The sequence below is a fragment of the Sylvia atricapilla genome, chromosome 4 (genome assembly GCF_009819655.1).
Source record: "Sylvia atricapilla isolate bSylAtr1 chromosome 4, bSylAtr1.pri, whole genome shotgun sequence".
NCBI lineage: Eukaryota > Metazoa > Chordata > Aves > Passeriformes > Sylviidae > Sylvia > Sylvia atricapilla.
The window spans coordinates 7421824-7442486 of NC_089143.1; the positions used below are offsets into that span (position 1 = coordinate 7421824).

General features: G+C 37.0%; 1 protein-coding gene across 3 annotated transcripts in view; it reads right to left on the minus strand.

The window, feature by feature from the left end:
- Positions 1 to 19372, minus strand: part of GABRB1 (gamma-aminobutyric acid type A receptor subunit beta1) — a 67126-nt gene extending 47754 nt beyond the window's left edge. For 2 of the 3 annotated variants that reach the window (XR_010743415.1, XR_010743414.1), the window contains exon 1: positions 19158 to 19363. Coding sequence is in view for 1 of the 3 variants with exons in the window: in XM_066317051.1 (XP_066173148.1) it covers positions 19158 to 19363 (206 nt within the window). In the remaining 2 variants the exon portion in view is untranslated. Of the gene's footprint in view, positions 1 to 19157 lie in introns of all 3 variants that reach the window. The other variant, XM_066317051.1, reaches the window with a different exon arrangement.
- Positions 19373 to 20663: the final 1291 nt, after the last annotated feature.

Below are 20663 nucleotides of genomic sequence, written 5' to 3' on the forward strand. Positions count from 1 at the left end.
TCACCTTTAACCTCTCTTCTGAATGCAAATAGATGTTATCAGGTGTATTAAGCAGGTGTTACTGAATGTTTATGGGAATGCTGTGCTGTTGTATTTTACGTCCTGCTTGGCAGTTGTTTAAAAAGGTTTGCTGCTGGAGCTGTAGATCACTTTTTTTCCTCTTTCCCCTTACTTTTTTCACAGAAAATACTGAGTTCTACAGTCAGTGCAAAGTAGGAGTGTCACAAAGATTATATAATTTTCAATTAGAGTGCTGCACATGAAAATATTTTTCGGAAGGGGACATCACATTTCAGTTGTCTTGGGAGATATACCTTGGCACTCAAAGTAATTGTCAGTAAATTCATCTTTTTTTTTCTTAAACCCTTAATGAATAGTCTTCCAGCTGCCAGAACCCTGGTTCATAAAACAGCTACATAGTTACCTAGTTAAATAGCATAGTTCTATCACAAATAGGGATGTGGTGGGGATATTACCCAAAATGCAGACAAAGTGACTTGCTGGCCTCTACCTTGCCCAAGGGGAGAGCCTGAAGCTCCAGCAGAGCCGTGGCTAGAGGAGACAATGGGAAAGGGAGAGCTCATACGTGGAGGAGATGAGGAGAGAGGTGGCGAGACAAAAGGTCTGTAGAGAAAACATGTTGCTCTGACTGAATTACAGCCTTCTAAAATCAAAACCTCAAGCCAGATACGTACTTTTTAAAGATAATGTAAGCCCTTTACTCTGTTTAGTGCAGTGCATCAGGAACAGTTGAGTAGAGTGAAGATGAATGGTGGAAGAATGAAGATGCTTGTAAATATCAAGAAATAGTAAAAAAAAAAAACCCTAAAATTTTACAGCGTAACCTTTTAAATATTAAAAAAGCTTTGTATTTCATGCTTCTAAGCCAAATTTCAGAGCAATGAGATTTTTTACTGCACAGCTATAAACTCATGAAAATAAATTTTACAATAAAAATCCCAAGAGGGCTATAACCATACCAGAGCAAACAAGATACTTCAATAAAAAGTGCCTTAGAGTTGGAGCTGAAATTTACTGCAAATAGTAATTTAGTTTGACAGTGCAAGTATGTTGCAAGATAAAAAGAAAAAGAGTGAGACAGATGGGAGATGCTTAGCATAAAGGAAGGTCCAATAGAGAAATAAAGTCAGATAACTGGTTTTCAATCTGGTTTGAATAAAAAAAAAAAAAAAAAAGGAAAGGGTTGACAAATCTGTAACTTTTTCAATGTCTCTAGAAGTGATTAAATGCTAGAAAGGTGCAGATAATATCCACTGACCAAAACACCCTGCTCAGGAGAGAATACAAGTCTGCTAGATGGCAGCAGTGATGTTAGTGTCATCCAGAATGGTCACTTTTTGGGTTGTTTGTTCTGTGGTTGCTTATTTCAAAATAAAACAAAATTAGACACCAGTATACACTTATTGTGTGTGAAAGAAAGACACACATGTGTTCAGTTGTCGCTCCTTCTTTAGCAGAAGCAGAAACAAGGCAACATCTTCCATATGCAGCCTGGTTTGGAAGACTTCAGGATGTGCTTGATCAAAGCAACTGGTGGTTTCAGGGACCAGACATACTTCTGGTGGGTTTGTTATTGTTGTTGTTTTATTTTGTTTGTTTGGGTTCTTTCTTTCGATTTTTTTGGGGGGGAGTGGAGGGGTGAGGGCAGGGGGGGGAACAGATGCCTGATCAGGCTAAGCATCTGTTTAGGATGTGAGCTGCTAGGAGTTTTGCTGATGATAGGTGAGCCCTGCTTCTTTTTTTAGCTACACAGAAGAGAAAGTCAGTAACTAATGAATTGCAGAAAATTTTGACTCAAGATTTTCAGGACTTTATGTTGAACATCATTTGGAACTACACTAGCTCCTAGGAGAATACAACAGAGAGGGGAGGGGAAGGCAGCATTTTCTATAGGGATCCTGTAACAACAGAAAGAAAACTGAGAAGCAGAAATTACCCCGAGGCAAAGGAAAAAGGGCTTCCACTTGAATTTGTAGATATTTATATGGCTGTGCTTCTTTATAATGAACTCACCTATGAAATCTATGAATGACGTGTATCACCTAGGAAAGAAAGCAGCAGTAAATGGCATCTTATGGTATGACACTGCTTTGTTTGTAACTGACTCTAAGATCTAGTACTCATTAAAGTATGCTTTTGTCATTAAAGAGTTTGTAGATTATCAAGCCTTTACAGACGAGTCAAGCAATTCTTAATACAAAGTGTGATGGATTTCTCAGCGTTTTCCTCAGGTCTCTGGTATTCACTGTTTACCCATGTTCTCCCATCCTGTCCAGACAGTAAGTACACCTCATTTGTTCCAGACAGGTAGTTGAATATGAAAACTAATAATTCCAGTGAGCAAAGCTGGCAGTGCAAATATGTCTTGATACATATAACGTGAGAAAACTTGAGCACCTCTGAAGAAGCCGAGCTGCTGCCGTTAATCTACCATGTGTGGTGACTAACTCCTTTGGAGAACTGAAAGTGAAATGAAAACCTTGCACTAGGACTTCTGTGAGAGGATTTTTGGTTTTGCAAAATATTGGTTCTGCTGGCAATGTAAAGAGTGAACAAAGATATTTGATTGCTTTTTTGCACATCTTTGACTTGGGAGGAATGATGATGTGATTTGTTTTGTAGAAAACTGATTGAACAGTGAAAAAAATTCTCTGTCCTTGTTAAGCACTATTTCATTTCCAGCAGCAGCACTACATGAAGAGACTCCCATCCTCTAATTTTCATCCTTAATTTTCTCCTTCCATGAAAACTAAATTCCAGTTATTGTCTACCAGCAGAGTTATTGAGGTGACAAGACCCTGAATTGTCTTTGTGAATCTATTTTTGTTGATTGGAAGTTAAACTGGCAAAGGTGGTAACTATCTCAAGGGGCTGAGAGAGATTAGGAAGTGTTCACCAAAGCAACCTTCGTTAGCATCCATTAGAGAGCTGTAAGCTCTAGTAGGGAAATGGTGATGGTTAACTTGAAGGAGTCTGGGAGAGACCTCCTTAAACCAGCACAGCATGGATTAGGAAATTTTCTATATATAATATATAGATACACACACATATGTGGGCTTCTCTTTATGAATTATTTATATGAGCTTGTCCTTTTAACCCAGTTCTTCAGCTGGGCCTGCAGAAGATAGAGAAGAGAGTGAGCCCCAGAGAGTTAGTTGCTCATTTGTACTTAGAGCATTTAGTTTCTCCTGACTGCCAACACTGATGAGTCATATGCAGATTCCATCTGAGTTGCTCACAAGTTCGAAAAGAAAATCGTTGTTTGTGCCAATAAGATATTTTTATCCTGAAATGTCTGTTTAACTAATGCAATATTGATAACTTTCAATGGGTAGGGGGTGAATATTTTGTAACTGGATCTTTTGAAGGGGGAATATTTTCACTGTTTTTGTCTTTCAGTAGTGGCAGCTGTTTTACAAGGTGGGTAGCAGCTCTGTATACCAAAAATGTCTTACGGGGAAGAAAAAGACACAAAAATTGTAAGTGGTTCTAGAGTAGAATATGCTGATTTGCTTAACAATTTATATTTAGAGAGGTAAGAACAACTTGCTTCAATGTTGATGCTTCATACTGGTTTATTTGGTTTAAGATATTCTTTATATCAAAAATATAATTTCTCTTTTACAGAATGATACATAGTGCTCTTTTATATTCATTGAGAGCTGTGTGCACCAGTGATCCAGCAGACTGCTGTATAACTGAGTAGCACGTTGAATGCACAACATCTGTCACTATTCCTCTGCAATCTGAACATCCTTCAATAACAGAGAATGCAGATTTGTTATAAACAGTGTGAATTTAGGAATTGAATACATATTATTTGGGAATTAAAATATGTATTTCACAATATAAAGAAATGTGTATGTTCTATAGATAATACAGATGTATAAATGCTTTCCCTGTGATATCTTGGAAGACCTTATTTTGTCTGCTTTTTTTTTTGCTTCTTTAAAAAAAAAATTTCAATTTTAAAACATGCACAATGGCATTAAGTGTTTCATGAAAGGATTTCCTGATTCTACTTAGAATCCACTAGGCATTCTAATTTCTTCTTGTGGCAGAATATTTTTCAAATGGATGAAATACAGGACAGCTAGAAAGGTGGGTCTGTTAAAGTAGGAGAGTAAGTGGTCCAGCAAAGTACTTGAATTAGTTCTGGTAGGCCACTCTGTGCCTTGTTATGCAGTACAGTCATACTTTTTAATACTTAGCAACTGATAGGGCTGGCAGGTTTTTGTATCTGAAATCCAACAAAAGGCATGAATGGAATCTCTTGGTACTTTTTCAAGCATTAATTTTTTGCACATTAATTAGCTGCACTTAGAGTACTGTCAGAGAAAGGCTGGCTAAAGAACACTGATTTTTCACTAAAATTGTGAAGGTTAGCTGCTCAAATGGTGGTGTGAGCAATGTGGGGATGGCTCTTCTATTGGCTCTTCAAGCTGAGAGGATCAATGCCCCGATGAAAGAAAGAAAATGAACACGTTTTATGTATCAAAGCCATGGGGAGAATGAGGAAAAGGCTTGTTTTCCTAAGCTCCTTAACTATCAGGACAGATAATTATGTATTTTTGAGAGCTTCCTGGCTCAGGCTTTGGTGTTGACCTATATCAGGCCCTCTTTTCACCTTTTTCCTCCTGTCTAGAGTAACCTCAGAGCACCAAGCCTGACAGGGTTCAAGAAACATTTGGACAGTGCTCTCAGGCATGTGGTGTGATTCTTGAGGCTGTCCTGTGCAGGGCCAGGAGTTGGAATTTGATGATCTTTGTGTGTCCCTTTCAACTCAAAATATTCTGTGATTCTGTGATCTTTAATATTCTGCCGGCTCAGACCCCTGAAGGCTTTTGTTCTCTCCTAGCAACATGTCTGCATTTGATTTCTACAAGTAGTTGACGTGTAATTCCTCACAGTCAGTATCTGCTGTTGTGCCTGTTTCTTCTATATTTAGCTTTAAGAGCACAGTACAATAGACTCTTTTTAACACTACTGTGCCTTTATTCATACAGTGTTCATAAGGACAGAACAAAAAAAAAAAAATCTTAGTTGACAGAGATGCTCTTTACCATAATGTTAAAATACTGAATTAAGACAGAAACATATAAAAAAGACAACTTTTCTGCTTTTGTTGTCTAAATAGTTAAGGAGAATTTTCAGATAAAAACCAGGTTGTTTATAGTGTTAAATTCTCACTTTGTTTTGTTTCATTATAATCTTTCTGTGTTGCATGGCTTCTTGAGACCCAGGAGGTGGTTGGGTAATTTTACTTTTTTTGTTTTCCTTTTCTTTTTCTTCTCACTGGTAAAGGGGGAAATACAGTAAGGCATTGCTACTTGATTACTGTGTAATATTTTCTATTGAATTTCATTGTTCAGAAGTTCTTCCCTGAACTGTTTTGATGATGTAAATCATAAAAAATTACATGTTGTATTGTTTTCATTAAGATACGCTAATAAAATGTAGAAAGTATGAAAGACATTGTGTCAACATGTAGGGTTTTGAAACTCACATCCCTCTACTTACCATCCTGTATAAATTTTTTGCTATCATTCTGAAGTCCAGTAGCTAAATAACACATTATTGCCAAGGTTTAGTGTCCAGTGGTTTCACAGAACGATTTCTTTTCCTTCAATGGACACCTTATTTTTGTATTGAAGGATGATGTTTGAAACCTTTACAGAAGAAGCGTTTAAAAATGGGTTTGGAATTTCTACATTTTAAAGTTCATATATTGCATCTTCTACTAGTTTCATACTCTCCTCCTGCATCTAATTTAAAGATGCTTTGGAAGGTAAAATATTTATATATACATTTTACTTATTGTACCTTTACATAAAGAAAGTGCATACCTGGCATACTGAGAAGAACTGTGATAAGTTTTTTCCTTTGATCTTTAAATTCCGTTTGCTTTGGCCAGGACTTCTTCTTTGAGTATGCTAATAGCTCTTCAATTTAGCAAATAATTTGCTTATACTGATAAAATTTCCTACAGGTGACTGAGAAGATTGAGTTATTCCCCATGAAAGCAAAAAGTCCTGAACAGCATTGTGCAGTATTCAGGCAGATTTACTTATAATCCTGTGAGCATGCAGGCCTTTGATTTTTTCTCAAGAAAATGCTTTGATATTTTCACTGGCATCTTAAACATAAGCCTGACATTTTGCCATTAGGACATAACAGAAAAAAGGAATTAAAAATGGAATAAAAAGATCACTAGTGAGTGAAAGCTCATACATATATATCAAACAGCCATCACCTCAATGCTCACAAAAGATAGAAACTTCCATTGCCATTGAGAAAGCATTTCCAGCTTATAGAGAGATCTATAAAATATTCTCAGAGATTAATCTGGAAACTTACCCTTATGTCTATCATTCACAGCCACAAGAAACTATATGGGTACAAAATACTTGTGGAAGGGGCTGCTGTTTATAACCCAGGCAGTTTAATTACACAGAGCTCTGAATGGCTGTACCTGGCAGAATGGAGGAGGTAGGGACTGCTGACCACAGTATGGGTTGAAATATTTCAGATGAGTTTTTCAGGAAAGACAATACTGATGATCTGTGAGTTACAGCAATTGTTCTAACATGTACTTAGCCTGAAATTTGTTGGTTTGGTTACACCTAAAGAGAAGCCTGTGTGCCTGAAAACTTTTCTATGTCTTTTCAGTTAAACCAAGTGGTGCAATGAAAATAATATTCTTCCATGAAAGACAACGATATTTTTGTATTTTACTTTTCTTGCAATCCTGAAATGTCTGAGGTGGTGGATTTTTTTTTTTTTTTTTTTTTGTATGTGATAATCAAACTGAATAAAGCTAAATCTGTTTATATCTTCTTTAATGATAACCACACAGATCATCCACCAGTTTGATTTCCTTATATTTAGCAGATAGGCTGTCCATTTGAATCATCACCATGAATTCTGAGAATAAGGAATATTTTAAAGTATTTTGAGTATTTAACTAATACTAAGCATACGCATCTGCTGTGCAGAGTTCTACTTTTTAGTGATTTGCTTATGAGAAATTAAATGAGGTTGCATTAACATACCATATATAGCATAACTAAATATTACTGAAACATCTGTGACACACCTTCAAAACAAAACTTTTCTCTTGTCTGGTTTCCTCACGACAGAGTCCCAGCAGGGGGCTCCCAGGTAACACAAAAATCTGTAGCATTTTTAATACACACTTGGTGCACACACTTGTATGAGGGCATGTATTTTAAAACTTTCTAGAATTTGAGTTAAATCACTCCTTAGGGTTGTCTTTTTTTTGTTTTGTTTTTTACTTTTTACTTAAAGCAGGTTTTACTTGCTGAACTCTTTTGGCTTATCTTGAAGTGTTTCAGTGGGAATTGCTTTTTCCTGCTTCTAAAAGTGGATGGCGAAAAGTTGAAAATTTCCCTTAGGTGTTTTAAAAAACTGGCTGATACAGGATTTGTGCCAGTTTAGGCTCAACTCTAATATCCCTGAGAGACACCTTGGGATCCTTATGCACTTTAGTAATTCTCTGTAGATGGGTTAAATGTATACCCTGTATTATCAAATTATGTAAAGAGCAGAATTATCACTCTCATGTAAAGAAATAATTTTAAAAATGAAATATTGCTAGACCTTTCTAGAATCCTGCAAAAAAAATATTAAGTACTAATTTTCTAGTTTTTCCACTTACTTCTTTCAGTGGCTCAACAGCACTGTAACAAGACAAGTAAGCCAGTAGTCCAATGTATTTGAAATTATGCCAGCTGGGGTAAATGCAATATTTCTTAGGAAATAATCTGACAATCTTTTATTCTTTCCATTCTTTCCATATGAAAATCTGACTAGAGATTTGTGAAATGTCTTCAGAAACATTTATTCAGGTATGGAAATATTTCTTGCAGAATAGTTCAGGACTAATAAAATAGAATTCGAGATTTATTTTTTTTAAATTTGACTCCAAAGGTGTATTCCACAGATGGCTTCTGACAGAAGAAAATAACAGGTAATGGGGTAATGGGTTAGACATTATTTCATTATTTGAACTAAATCCTTAACAATAAGATCTGTGCAATTTTTCTTTCTGTCCCTTGGCCAGGAGATATTAAAACTGAAAAATGCAGCACTGAAGATATATGGGTAATTTAACTGGATAACTGTTAGGCCTTTAAAAAAAGCTAAACATTAGCTCTCATTTAAATCAAAAATAGCTAGCCTTAAGATATATGGTCTTTTGTTTGTAAAAAGGCTTATGAACAAACATGAGAACGAGTTTGAAACACCTCATATCTGCTAATAAAACTCAAAGTACTGTTTTCCACAGCAGATTTATTTTCCAGGTTCTTGATTTACACAAATACAATAGGAACAGAACTGGAAGTAGATTTATGCTTCCAATATAGCCACTTGATCACACTGTCTCACATAGTTTACAAATCCATCTATCTAAGGACTATGAAAAATGCTGCATTTGCAGTCTCTTGTGACCATGCTCTCAGAGGTTGCTAGAGATGCTCTGCTAAAAGAGAAGTCAGCAGCAGACATCAGAGTATCAGATAGTTAAACTTCCCAGGCCTGAGAAGTTACAAAACTTTACACTTTCCCAGGTTTCTTCTGCTTGTGCCGTGATACATGGGAGATGTCAGATCACCCTTTGTTCATAACTTCTCAGACTATAAACTCCTCTGATGTATAGAATTGACAGTATAAGAGGTATAACTGGTAGTATAAGAGGGCATATATATTTCTTCTTGGATGACTGGTGTCTGGTTGAACCAAGCCTATTTTTATGCAAGTGGCTTGGAAAAATTTGTCTTTGGCATTTACTTGTGAACGTGAAGAACTGGACCCTTTGCATAGGTGGAAAGCATTTAGTTTTGCAAGAAGTAAACACAAGTAATTTGTATGTGTTTTGTTTTGGCTTTAACTATTTTTTTCAAAGAGAAGCTAAGTGTATTGAGTGTATATTCTCACTGACCTGACTCTAGTCAGTGTGTGTTTTCCATTTGTATGCTTGTGTTTTATTTTGTAGTTTGGGTTTTATTTTGTGTAGGTGTTTTCTGCTGTTGCTGTATCTGAGAGTTTGTTGTTTGTTGCTTTTCTAACAGAAAAGTTTGTTGCTTTTCTAACAATTTCAAAACTTGGAGCCAGTGTTTCTGTCAGTGGGACATGCTGCTGGTGTTGAGGTTGAGGCTGTCTGCTGTGTCACTCTGACCTGTGGGCAGATACCTCAGCTAAGGTGAAATCAGCCACTCTGGGTGTAGACAGCTCTGTACCCAGCTGGGGGAGATGCAGCTGAGGTTGCTGCCTGACAATTCACCCAGAGGTTAAGGAATAGCTCACTGTCAGCTCAGACTCCTGTGTAGGTCACTCCCATATACATTTACCTACTATAGGTTTTAAGTGCTGAATGATTTTCAGGTGGCTGTGTCCACACTTTGACTCCTGCTTTAGGCTCTGAGTAACTCCAGGACTTCTGATATTTCTAGATTCTTCCCTGGACGATCATGTCTAATTATATTTGTAATCCAAAACTATCTGAGTTGTATTTGAAGTACCTACCTCATGTCTGCTCAGCTTAATTTCCATATTAATGGTTTTATAAATTAAAGCATTTTATTTGTCACATATTTTGCCTTTTAAAATGAGGTCATTTTGTCCTGGCAGTTATAATACCACATACCAGTATGTTGATTACTATAGAAGGAGTGCCAAACACAAGAATGTACTACTGTATTTTATGGAGTGATTAATTTTATATTTTACATTTTATTATATTCAAGGGCTTGGCTATTATCTAGATTGGGAATTCTCTTGCAGCTACTTTTAAGCCAGGCAAATGATATTTGAGAAGAAAGTCTAATCCTCTTTTTAAGTGAAGGTATTTATGGAAGGGTGAGGGTTAAAGAGAAAATATATTGCCTGAAAATATTTTTAATGCATTATTATTTACATCTTTGCTCTGTCTTCAAAAAATGGATTTTAATTTATTTTAAAATTTTTTATAAGCACTGTATTTGATTGCTGTAGTGAATTAAAAGAGTGCGGGGTTGCTTTTCACACCAATACCCTTAAACACTTCAAACGGTACCAGCCAACCTTCTGTGTTCTGCAGCAAAGAGCACACATGGCCTAATGGCTCTGGGCTTTTGAGCAAGGGGATGTCTCTGAAAACAGCAGCCTCCAGAACCTGACATCACTAATTTTGCTTTTTCGCTTTTATGTTGCTGGTAAACAGGCTGTACTAGCATTTGTTCAGGATTTCAGCAGCTTTCCAGGTAGTGTTTATTAGGAAAGTGCTTGTCTCTTTAGAGAGAACACCTAAATTAAGAATCTTCCCTCTTTTGTATCTAAGTGCATTTATCAGTTTGGAGCAGGTCTGGTAAAATATTTGCTATTTCCTCTAGGACCTTAATTTACCTGCCTGATATGTTTATTGCACAGAAATGGTAGAGATTGATTCCTCATCCTATGCCCCTCTGAGTTTTGACTGAACAGCTGTTTCCCTCATGTAATGAATCAACATCAATATAAATGAAATGAGAGTCAGGTTAGTTTTAAGCAGCTAAAAACTTGTATTTCGTCCTTCAGTATTGAATGTTCTCAGCATGGTCAAAATTAATAGTAAGTAAGTTGGACATCTGCAGCAAAGTACAGGTTTAATTACTATCCCTTTTAAATTTTTATCATCAGAGGGAATTTCTTTTTAATAAATGGTTTTTAATAAAGATCAGGACCTGAAAAACCCACATAATGTAGTATGCACCAAATGTATGGTGATATGAAATATACTAAAATATGTTAACATATCAGGACTCAGCATAGATCTATTTTATGTACCTGCATATAGCCTTATATAAAAACATATACTGAATAATCTGTACTGCTAAAATATATTCCAGGTATGTAAGTTAAATTGTAGTGGTTTTTAAATGTTTTTGCCTTTTTCTTTCAAAAATACAAGTAAATGTTGAGTTGTGTATGTCCATTTGGTGTTCCTTGCAAAGTATAAATGGCAAGAAATGTGTTAAAAATCTAGTATTTCAGGAAAAAAGGAAATATTATGACACTATGCAAACTTAAGCACTAACTTCCAGAGTATGCAGATTAAGTATGTGCTGCTTCAAGGGTGTGTTACTGGCTACACTGAAACAGCAGGAGTTACATGGCTCAGTTGTGAAAAGCTTGTGAGGATTTACTTTGTCACTCAGTTGTAGGATATCTCTGCATCTGAGCTTTTACATCTGAGTGTGTAGAGGAGAAAGCTGAGCTAGTAAACACACAAAAATTCCCTTCTCATTTAATGCCTATCCTGTAAAAGCAAGTAAAGAAGGAAATACTTGTGAAACCTTTCCTATACTATTATTGGATGAAGTGATTCTTCGAGTGTATATAAATTTATTTGAAATACCTCTTAATTAAAAGTACTTCAGTGCTACTCTCTGTCATTAAATTCTTTTTTCAGTTGATTTTCTTCTCTCAATATGTTTGAGCTAACTATAATAATGTTACTTAGACATAAGTAACACAAGAGATAAGCTTTGGTGGGACTGAAGTTCTTTTAAAGTGAGACATCGTAAAAAAAATTGAAGATGATTTTATTTAGAAATGCAGTTTTGATGCAGATCAGGTTGAAAGTGGAAGAGCAATAACTTCAAAGTATTGGAAGATATTTGCACTTCTGATATGGGAGAAAAGGAGGACTTGCTCAGATTTAGTAGGCAGAACACAGCCTGTAAAATAGAGGATAAGAAAACCATCCAAAATCTATTTATACCAAAATGGTAAGATATGTGCTGCCTAGAAAATACCTAACCCATACACTGCAGTGCCTTTCAGCTTAAAATTTAAACATTTGTTAAATATTGTCTAATAATTTTTATTTGTTCTTTTTATAGTATTAATGAGTTTAAATAGTTAGTTATTAAAAGATGAATATACTTAAATAATTGACATATCATTTCAGTAATCTGAACTTGATCTAGACCCTGTTTGAATTAAGTAGTTTTTTTAAAAAGCTTAGTGGCCTTTGCACTACAAAATGCTTATTTAGTTCTTCAAAGTGCTGTACTTGATAGCTGCAATCAATTACAGCATCTAAAGCTTGTGTTGAAATTCAAGCCTGTGAAGGCAGATGTGACTCCACCAGACTACTTATGTACTTCAACTACTGATTACAGGAGCCAATGCTCATATATTTAAAGCTGAGTCCATGTTCAGTACTTGGCCTTTCTGCTGTTTTTTTAATAAAGAGAGATCAGTTTAACCTGTAGTATTTCCTCGTCTTTCCTATGTATGAAATGTTCCCTATGTTATGTATTCAAAAATCCTATGTTTCATGGAATAAAAACCAAATTGTTAAAATTGGAGGAAAAAGTCCTGATTCAAAGAATTACTTGATAACTCAGTATACAGAGTTTATGAATAGTTGCTCCCCCAGAACTGCATGCTTCTGCCATGTCTGCTGTACCCTGGGGGCACGAGGGGGAAGTTTGCTACACATGCCACTGGAGGGAATTCAGTTTGAGTGTGTCCTCTCCTCAGGGATGAGGAAAGCATCTCTTTTGGGCATGGACACCTGCTGAATTCACCCTGGCTCTTTCTGAGGCTATTTGTGCTAAAAAAAAAGACAGCAAGGCTGTCCCTGAGTTACACCTGAGACCTACCTGGCGTAGTGGCCAGAGAGGACCCAAACTTTATTCCTTTTTCTTATAGTTGTCAGCCTTCCTTTTCAGTTTGTGCTATTTATTAACTACCATATTGACACTTAAATTTATTGAGCCTTCCAGGTCCATTTTGTGTTTGGTGCTGAATAAAACCTGGTGTCTTGGAAGAAACTTTTGAGTTTGCACATAGAAGCCCATAAATAGCTGGAGTTTTTCTGATTTACCTACAATAATAAAGACCTACGTAAATAATGCCCCATAAATTTTAGGTGTTGTACTCAGTTTTGTCTTAAATTTCCCCAGCTTCATCTGTGTGCTTTCAGTTATATAGTACTACAAATGATACCTGCCTCAGGTATTCTTAATCAAATTATGTTACAGAATTATAAAATCCTTGACATGATGATTGATGTTTCATTTTGTGTAGTAAAAGTGAGTAAATTAGTAATGAGATTTCATGGAGATATTTAAAAGTCATGTAGATATGGCATTTAGGGATGTACTTTATTGGTAGACAAATAGACAGTGTGAGGTTAATGGTTGGACTTGATGATCTTAAAGGACCTTTCTAACCTAAACAATTCTATGATTCCGTGATCATCTTGTACCAGCCATGCCATGGCCTCAAAATTGGGTTACAGGCCAGGAAGAGGAGATGACCATAGGATTGACAGTGACACAGAGGATTCAAACAGTCTGCAAGCAGCCGAAGGGACAAAGAAGACAATCTTTCTGCCTCAGGACGAATTTGCCATGTCCTCTTCCTCCATTTTATCATTCTGAGTTGAAGGAATGCTCCCAGCAGTGCACTGCCTGTGATAATGGTTGTGCTGACTGCCCAGCAGGCACACATGCTTGTTTAAAGGTCTGTGGGGAAGAAAGTTTGCAGCAGGTGCAGTGTGACCTGTTGCAGGCTGAACAGGCACCCACAATGTGAACTGCCCCCCTCATCCCTACCTACTCCTTCCTCATAGCTGTACATTGAGGAATGTCTTCATTTGCCCACGAATCCTGAAAACTGACCCTCCAAGATGGAAATGTTTTGGGAAGTGGAAGAAATGATGAATAATTGCTTGGTTCATTTTTGCAAAGTTCTTGTATATTTTTAGGGCTTAAAAATATAAAGGGAGTCCCAAATTGGTTATTGTGAGTCTTAAAATGCTCACTGCTAGATCTTTTCCTATTGATGCATGGAAAAATATTTTTTGTAGGATTTTCAAAACTATCATCTAATAAAATACTACTTTATAATTTGCCCTGTATTTTTTTCTGTAGCGAAATAAAGTGTAGCTTTTTATTTCACTATATAGATGACACAGCTTTTCTCATTTAGAAGAACTGCAGTCTGTTTTTTTGGCTGGGCCTGTTTAGTAACAGAAGTAGGACAATCTATTGAGTACCAGTGTAAATCTGCTACTTGTTGCCATGATGGGTTGTCCTCAAAAGCACTCAATAATGACTCTTTAAGGAAATCCATGAAAGCCAAAACTCCAGAGAACCAAATCATGGCAATGCAAAAGCAGTCTACAAACTATTAAAATTTCCCTGTATTAAAAGATGTAAACAACTGTATAGCAAATTTCTTTAGTACACTCTCAACTATATTGCCAAAATTGATTAGAAAGGTAAGTCTCCACTTAAATTTACTTTCAAGATCATACTAAACCCTAAAATTTCTGCATTTAAATACAGATTTTTGTGCACTGCACCTCCAGGATATGCTTTCATGGATATTGCATAAATAAATGGTTAGTAAATCCAATGTTAAATGGATCAATTCTTGTTTGTGAATTGGTCAGTTTTCTGCCAGTGTTGCATCACAGAAGATAGTAAGAACTTTCTTTGCATAAGAAGCAGTGAAATAAATCCTTATGTTGAAGACAAAGATTATTCTTCCCCTTGTCCTCTTGCAATTGTAGCAGTGCCTAGTGTAGTGGCATCTTGTGCTGTAGCAGTATAAAAATGTGTGGTCTCACTGAAACCAAAAGTTTTAGATGCTCCAAACCAGCTTTTCACACCTTGTCATGATATGATCAGTCCCCCTGCCTTGAAATAAAGAATTGCTCTAATCAAAGGTGGGTTTGTGTCTGAATAACAGAAGAGAGACAAGTCTGTGTAAAGGTGTCACTGAAGGTATGTTACACTTCTTAACAACTAACTCTTCTGAAGGATATGCTCCTTCCAATACACAGGAAATTCTGCTGTTGTTTACTGTGAGACAATGTCATGATAAAAGAACAGATGTCTCCAAAGCAACATGGCGTCATTTTCCTGCTAGTGAAAATCTGAGAAGAATTAAGAGGTGGCATAAAATACTAGGAAAGGATTATTTAAATCACAGCTTCCATTCCTGACACCATGACATAAGAATTTGAATACGGAATTCAGTACGATAAATTATTAATGGTTCCTTAAATATCTCAAAGACACATTACAGGTCTAGCATCATACTTGGGAAAGGCAGAGCAAGGAGAAGCAAAAGAAGCAACAGTATGTATTGGTTTAAGATTCTGGAGCTTTGGGAGAGATTTCTAGAAAATCTTGCTCAATCATGCAATAAAAGTAATGAGAGACACTGCAAGTGCCAGAAGTGTTGGAGCTAATGGCATCCAATCACTTGTTAAAAATGAGTAAGGCAAAAAAAGAAAAATAATCTAGTATTTTACTAGTTTTACTGGCACCAGGCTGGCACTGTCTCACACATACTCTCAGCCTCACAGTGCTGCAGGTTTGCACACTGACCCAAAGGGATTTTTTTCTTTCTCTTAGGAAGCAGGTAGCTATACAACAGAAAATGATAATAGCTGCTGGTGAGAGTACTTGACAGAAACTGAAGAAACACGATCTTCAGGTAGAAAATAATTAACAGTGACACTCAACTTCCCTGGCATATTTGAAATGAAATTCAGTGGAAATACTACCATGGAGTTAAGTTTGTTTGTGTGTGTAGTTCTTGGGGGAAAGAACGAAAGTGTTAGTTTTTACTACTGTGAACAATTGACAGAACTGTCTTTTGAAGCAAGAGACATAACAAAAATGCACATTTTTAGAGGTCAGAAGGCTTAGGAGTATTCTCTGTCTGCACAAGTTTGTAGCACATATTGTTCTTTAAACTGTGGGGACATAGCAGCTGAAAGTTACTGGACAAAAATAGCTAAAGGGATTGTTGAGTTTGTCATAGAAATAATACAATAATGAAGACATAGTGAAATGATAATGCTTTGTTACATGATCTAAAACCACTCCAGTGTATTATGTGCATGTTTCCCTTGTTTATTCTTCTGTAAAGCCAAATGGTTAACCTTGGTTTATTTCTCTGCAGCACTGCTGAGGCTGAACATTGCATCAATGAAAAACTGCTGTGTACATGGGTGCAAGCAAACAGGTTATTTAGAGCTGTTATGATTGTTCCAATTTCTGTTTAAAGAAGCCAGTAAAATTTCATAACTGAGTCTGAACGGAAACATTAACTCTGGACTGAAAATGGAAAAGCTGTTTGGGGAACAGGAGGTATACGGGAAAGGAAGCATTTAAATTATCCTTGAGATATGGTTAAAAGCCCTGACTAATTTGTGAGGAGCTCAGACTCTGGTTGCAGCATAATTGGTGCTGTTTTTCTTGTTCAAGTCATGCTACGCCAATGCTCTGTCTTCAGCGAGGAAAATGAAACTCGCAGGTCACAACCCATGTGAGAGGTTTGCTGATACTGTCTTCACGCTCTCTACTACACAGATGCTAAATCAAGGTACTATGCTGCAGAGTTTCTTTTCTGCTTGTGAGACTAGATTGGAACTGTGCTCAAATTTCTAACAGACAATGCTGAATTTTTCCTAAAAATATTTTCTGCAATGTTTTCTCATATTTTTTTTCTTATGAGGCATACATGTCATCCAGAATATGAAACTGGTGCTTACATGTGTTAAAGGTAACCTATAAGCTGACAGAAGCTTATTATTTACCATGAGGAAAGTGATCACTCATAACAGATGCAAGTTTAGTGCAATAGTTGCAATCTGTTGCATGAAAAAAAATTCAATGTATCTTAACTTCATTTTTTCTTCTGCTCTTTTGGTTTTTTTTTTTTTTTTTTTTTTTGGTTAGAGGTTTCTTGTGGGATGGGGACACTACATGTGTTCTAACTCCCAGCTACAGCCAAAGTCTGTTCACCAGATGTGTTTAAGCAGCTGCCTTTTCTTGGAGAAAACATGGTGCATCAGCTAGAGCTGTGAAAAAGACCTGACAGCTCAGCATCTTCCTGCATGTGGCTGGTGATGGCAATGCTGACAGTGTATATGGGCCCATCCAGTGCCCTGCTGCACCCTGGGACCCTGCTGCCTTCCCTGGGCTGAGAAGGTGGGGAAGCCCAGCAGTGTGGGAGGGTTGGAGGTTGCTCCTGTGGCAGTGTGCATGAAGGCTGAGGCAGGGTGAGGGAGGAGAAGGGAATTGCACAGTACCAGACTGCTAGTGACCAGAATAGAGAGCACCCCTTACATTAGTGTGGGATTTTCTGCCTTGTTTTGCTTGTTGTTTGTTTTGTATTCCTACACAAGCAGTGAGGTATTGAGCTGCAGAGCTGCAGCTGTTGCAGATTTGCAGAACTGCTGCTTAACTATTGAAATGTAAATGATTATTCAATTATATTCAAACTAATAACCTAGTGTTGAGAAGGAGACCATCTTTGCTGCTGCAATGGAGGTTTGCCTGAGCACCTGTGAGTGAAAGAGCATCGGCTTTATGCTCAGGCAAGGTCAGAGCTTCTCAGCTGTGCTGCTGTTTTGTGGATGAAACACGTGACAGGGTTTGTAGCAGCTTCACCCAATGGGTCACAGCTTCTTTTTCTGTTTCTGCAGAAGGCTGTTATTGATACTCGGCATATGGCATGTGTGTGGGGCACATCCACGGCATACATTTCAAGGTGTAGTTTGTATTGTATATAATTGCTTGTGAGGAAGCACTTGGCTTTAATGTACATTCTTGACACTGTGCAAATTCTGCAACACAAATAAATTTAGTTCCTGGCCTTAAAAATGCACCACAAAATCAATCAACTGAACAAACCAAGGGAGAACTATTTCGAAGATTTGTCAGACCAGACCAAACAGTCCTCTCCTAAAAACTATCCTGCAGGAGTCTGATTGAAAGGAACTGTAGGAGGTCTGAAGGCCATGAGGAAGATGTATTCTTCAAATGCTCCAGTTTAGCAGATGACAATGACAGCTTTTGGTTTAACAGCTAATTCTTCATGGGTCCCTTATTTCCTTTTTCACAACTGAAGTGGCAGTTTTGCTGTACTAGAACAGATCTGGCTATGTTAATACTAAAGTGCCTGTGTGGTTACTGGTAGCAACTGATGCAGTGCCTGAGAATCTGACAAGTTCTTAAGCAAACTCACAACTAGCCAAAATAATAGTTTTTAAATAATTTTTTGTTTCTGGAGGAGCTTGAACTGATGATGGAAGGCTTTCTTTGAAAAGTTAGTGTTGTGTTTTCAAAAGCTATGTTTTTATAGGCTAAGAGGTAATTTTCAAATTCTGTTTACACTAAGCTGTAAGTTATAGTTTCCCAAATATTGTTCTCATTTCGAATTGCTGCAGAAGTTTGGGGTTTTTTACTCGTTCTATCTTAGGTAAAATTTTGACGTATTTCAGCTAGGTTTTATGCTGTATGACTTCTTTTCTGATTAACTGAACTCTGCTTTCAGGTTTATATTCTCCAAACATTATTTTCACTGTTGAATAATAACAACAATCAAAGTTTGTTTCACTCAGGCAATATTATTTGCAAGCAAAGCCACCTTACTTGAGAAATAATATCATAAAGGCCTACTCAGGCTCTGCAGCAATCTCAACATAAAAGTAACTTGGTTTAGTTTTAATTTTACAGTTGTGTACCTTTTCATTAGATCATGCCTGTTCAAACTTTAAGACATATTTTTATCTACAGGGGTGAACTTTAAGACATATTTTTATCTACAGGAGTATGAAGAAGCAGTTGTGGAGTAAAGAAGCAGTCATAAACCAAGGCAGATTAAAGAAAACCTATACTCAGGCATATAGATAATATTTAAATAATTTATGCAAATTTAAAGATATCTCCTTTGTATTCTCTACCAAATACCACATTTCTTCACATTACTCCAATTTTTAAGTCCCCATTGTCCTAAAAAGCTGCTGGAGAAATTTTAGAAGGGAGCAAGTGTTTGTGTAAGCTGTGATTGATTACCAGGTGAGAACCATAATAAAGAATTCTTTAATAGTTTTAACACACAGAAGACCTGAAAGAAAGAGGCATTAGGCTTTGTTAGCTATGGCTGTAGCTGTTAAAGGTAGTGTTGCTGCCCTGTGGAAAATCCTGGGGTGTGTTGTGGTTGACTAAATGGAGTGTGTGCTGACTCATACATGAGAAACCAGGAGAACAGCATAGGAAAGTGGCATTGGTTCTACCTGCACTTTTGCCAGCACAGACAGATTAAAACATCCAACATACCGTAGGCCATAAAGGACTGTCCCATCTGGATGGAGTCGAATCATTCGGTTTTTCACTGTCACCCCATGGACAAATGATTTCTTGTCATTTTGGAAATACGTGTCCGGCACCCAGAGCTGGTCAGCCACTCTGTTGTCCAGAGTTAAGTTCAAAGGTATTCCAGAATAAGAGAGCCTTTTATCCCTCCAGGACTGCTGAAAGTACATGGTCAGGGTGTAGTCCTAGGGAAGAAACAAGAAGGGCTTTCTATATTTTCATACTGATTGACTGATCAGAAGTTTACTTTTGGATGAATCTCAGTAGCAATAGGAAATTTAAGGATCATCAAGGCATTGTTGCCATTCAGCATGATCGTGAATCTTGGTTTGTTCATATTAGTGTGAAAATTGACACCAGTGGCAGTGACTACACCAGGCTTTCAAAATCTCTTGACCCAGAGGGAAGAGATGGCACATTTGGGTCTCCAGTCTGTGAATCAAACTTGATTTCTATTTTTTTTTTTTTTACATGAAAAGAGCAGTGTTTACCCGAGTTCAGCCAAATAGCATCGCATAGGACTGAGGATATTTTTCTGACAGTCCCTCCTTCTGATATTCCCTCCCCTCACCCTGAAGGATTCCCCCTACAATCCAGAAAGGGCTAGCCTTCCTCAGAGAGAGCAAATACAACCTCAGAACATAATGGATAACTTCCTATTCCACCTCTGCTGGAGTTGTCAGATGTAATGACTTTAGATAGCCAGGCATATCTTATTTCATCTCATCTCAGCCTGGGAAATGTGGTGCTTTCTGTCCTTGCCAATTGGATTTCACTGTATAGAAAATCAACACCTTTTCTTGGCTATCATTTCACAACTTCAGTGAAATACCATTTATGCAGCCTTTCAGCTTTCATTTTGTCTGAAAAGAAATTGTTCTAAAGACCTATGGTCTGATTTACTCTCTTGTATATGTCTTTCTGGGAAACTGGTGATTTTAAATCAGTCAGTTTTTTCAAGTGGAAAAGCCCATGTACTTTGCAGCTCCTGGAGTTTGTAGAAGATTATTAGAACAGTAGTATGTGGATTATTAGTTTTCTCTTCCTCATCTCCTCCCCAAGCCCTGTTTTTAAGTGACAGGTCACTTTGTCAAACGTTTTTATGGTAGAAGTGCATCAAAATCATAGCTATTACTGAAAAAATTGGTCAGGAGTAAGAGATTCTTTTATGTGATAGAAAACCTTACCTTTGTCATTGTCACAAATCCTAGCCTGGACTCTAAGTTCTGAAGAAACAGCATAAAAGGTGTCTGATACAATTTGCACTCTTCATCTATAGTGGCTTCATAAGACTATCACTGCCATGAAATCAAGGCAGAGTTGTTACCTTTCAAACATACTTTCTACCTGAAATATCACATCCAACAGAGCTATAATACATACTTACCAGTGAAAGTTAATAGAAATACTGTTCTTCCTTGCCCTGGGCCAGTAGGTTTTTTGTTGTTGGTTTTTTTTTCTTTGGTTTGG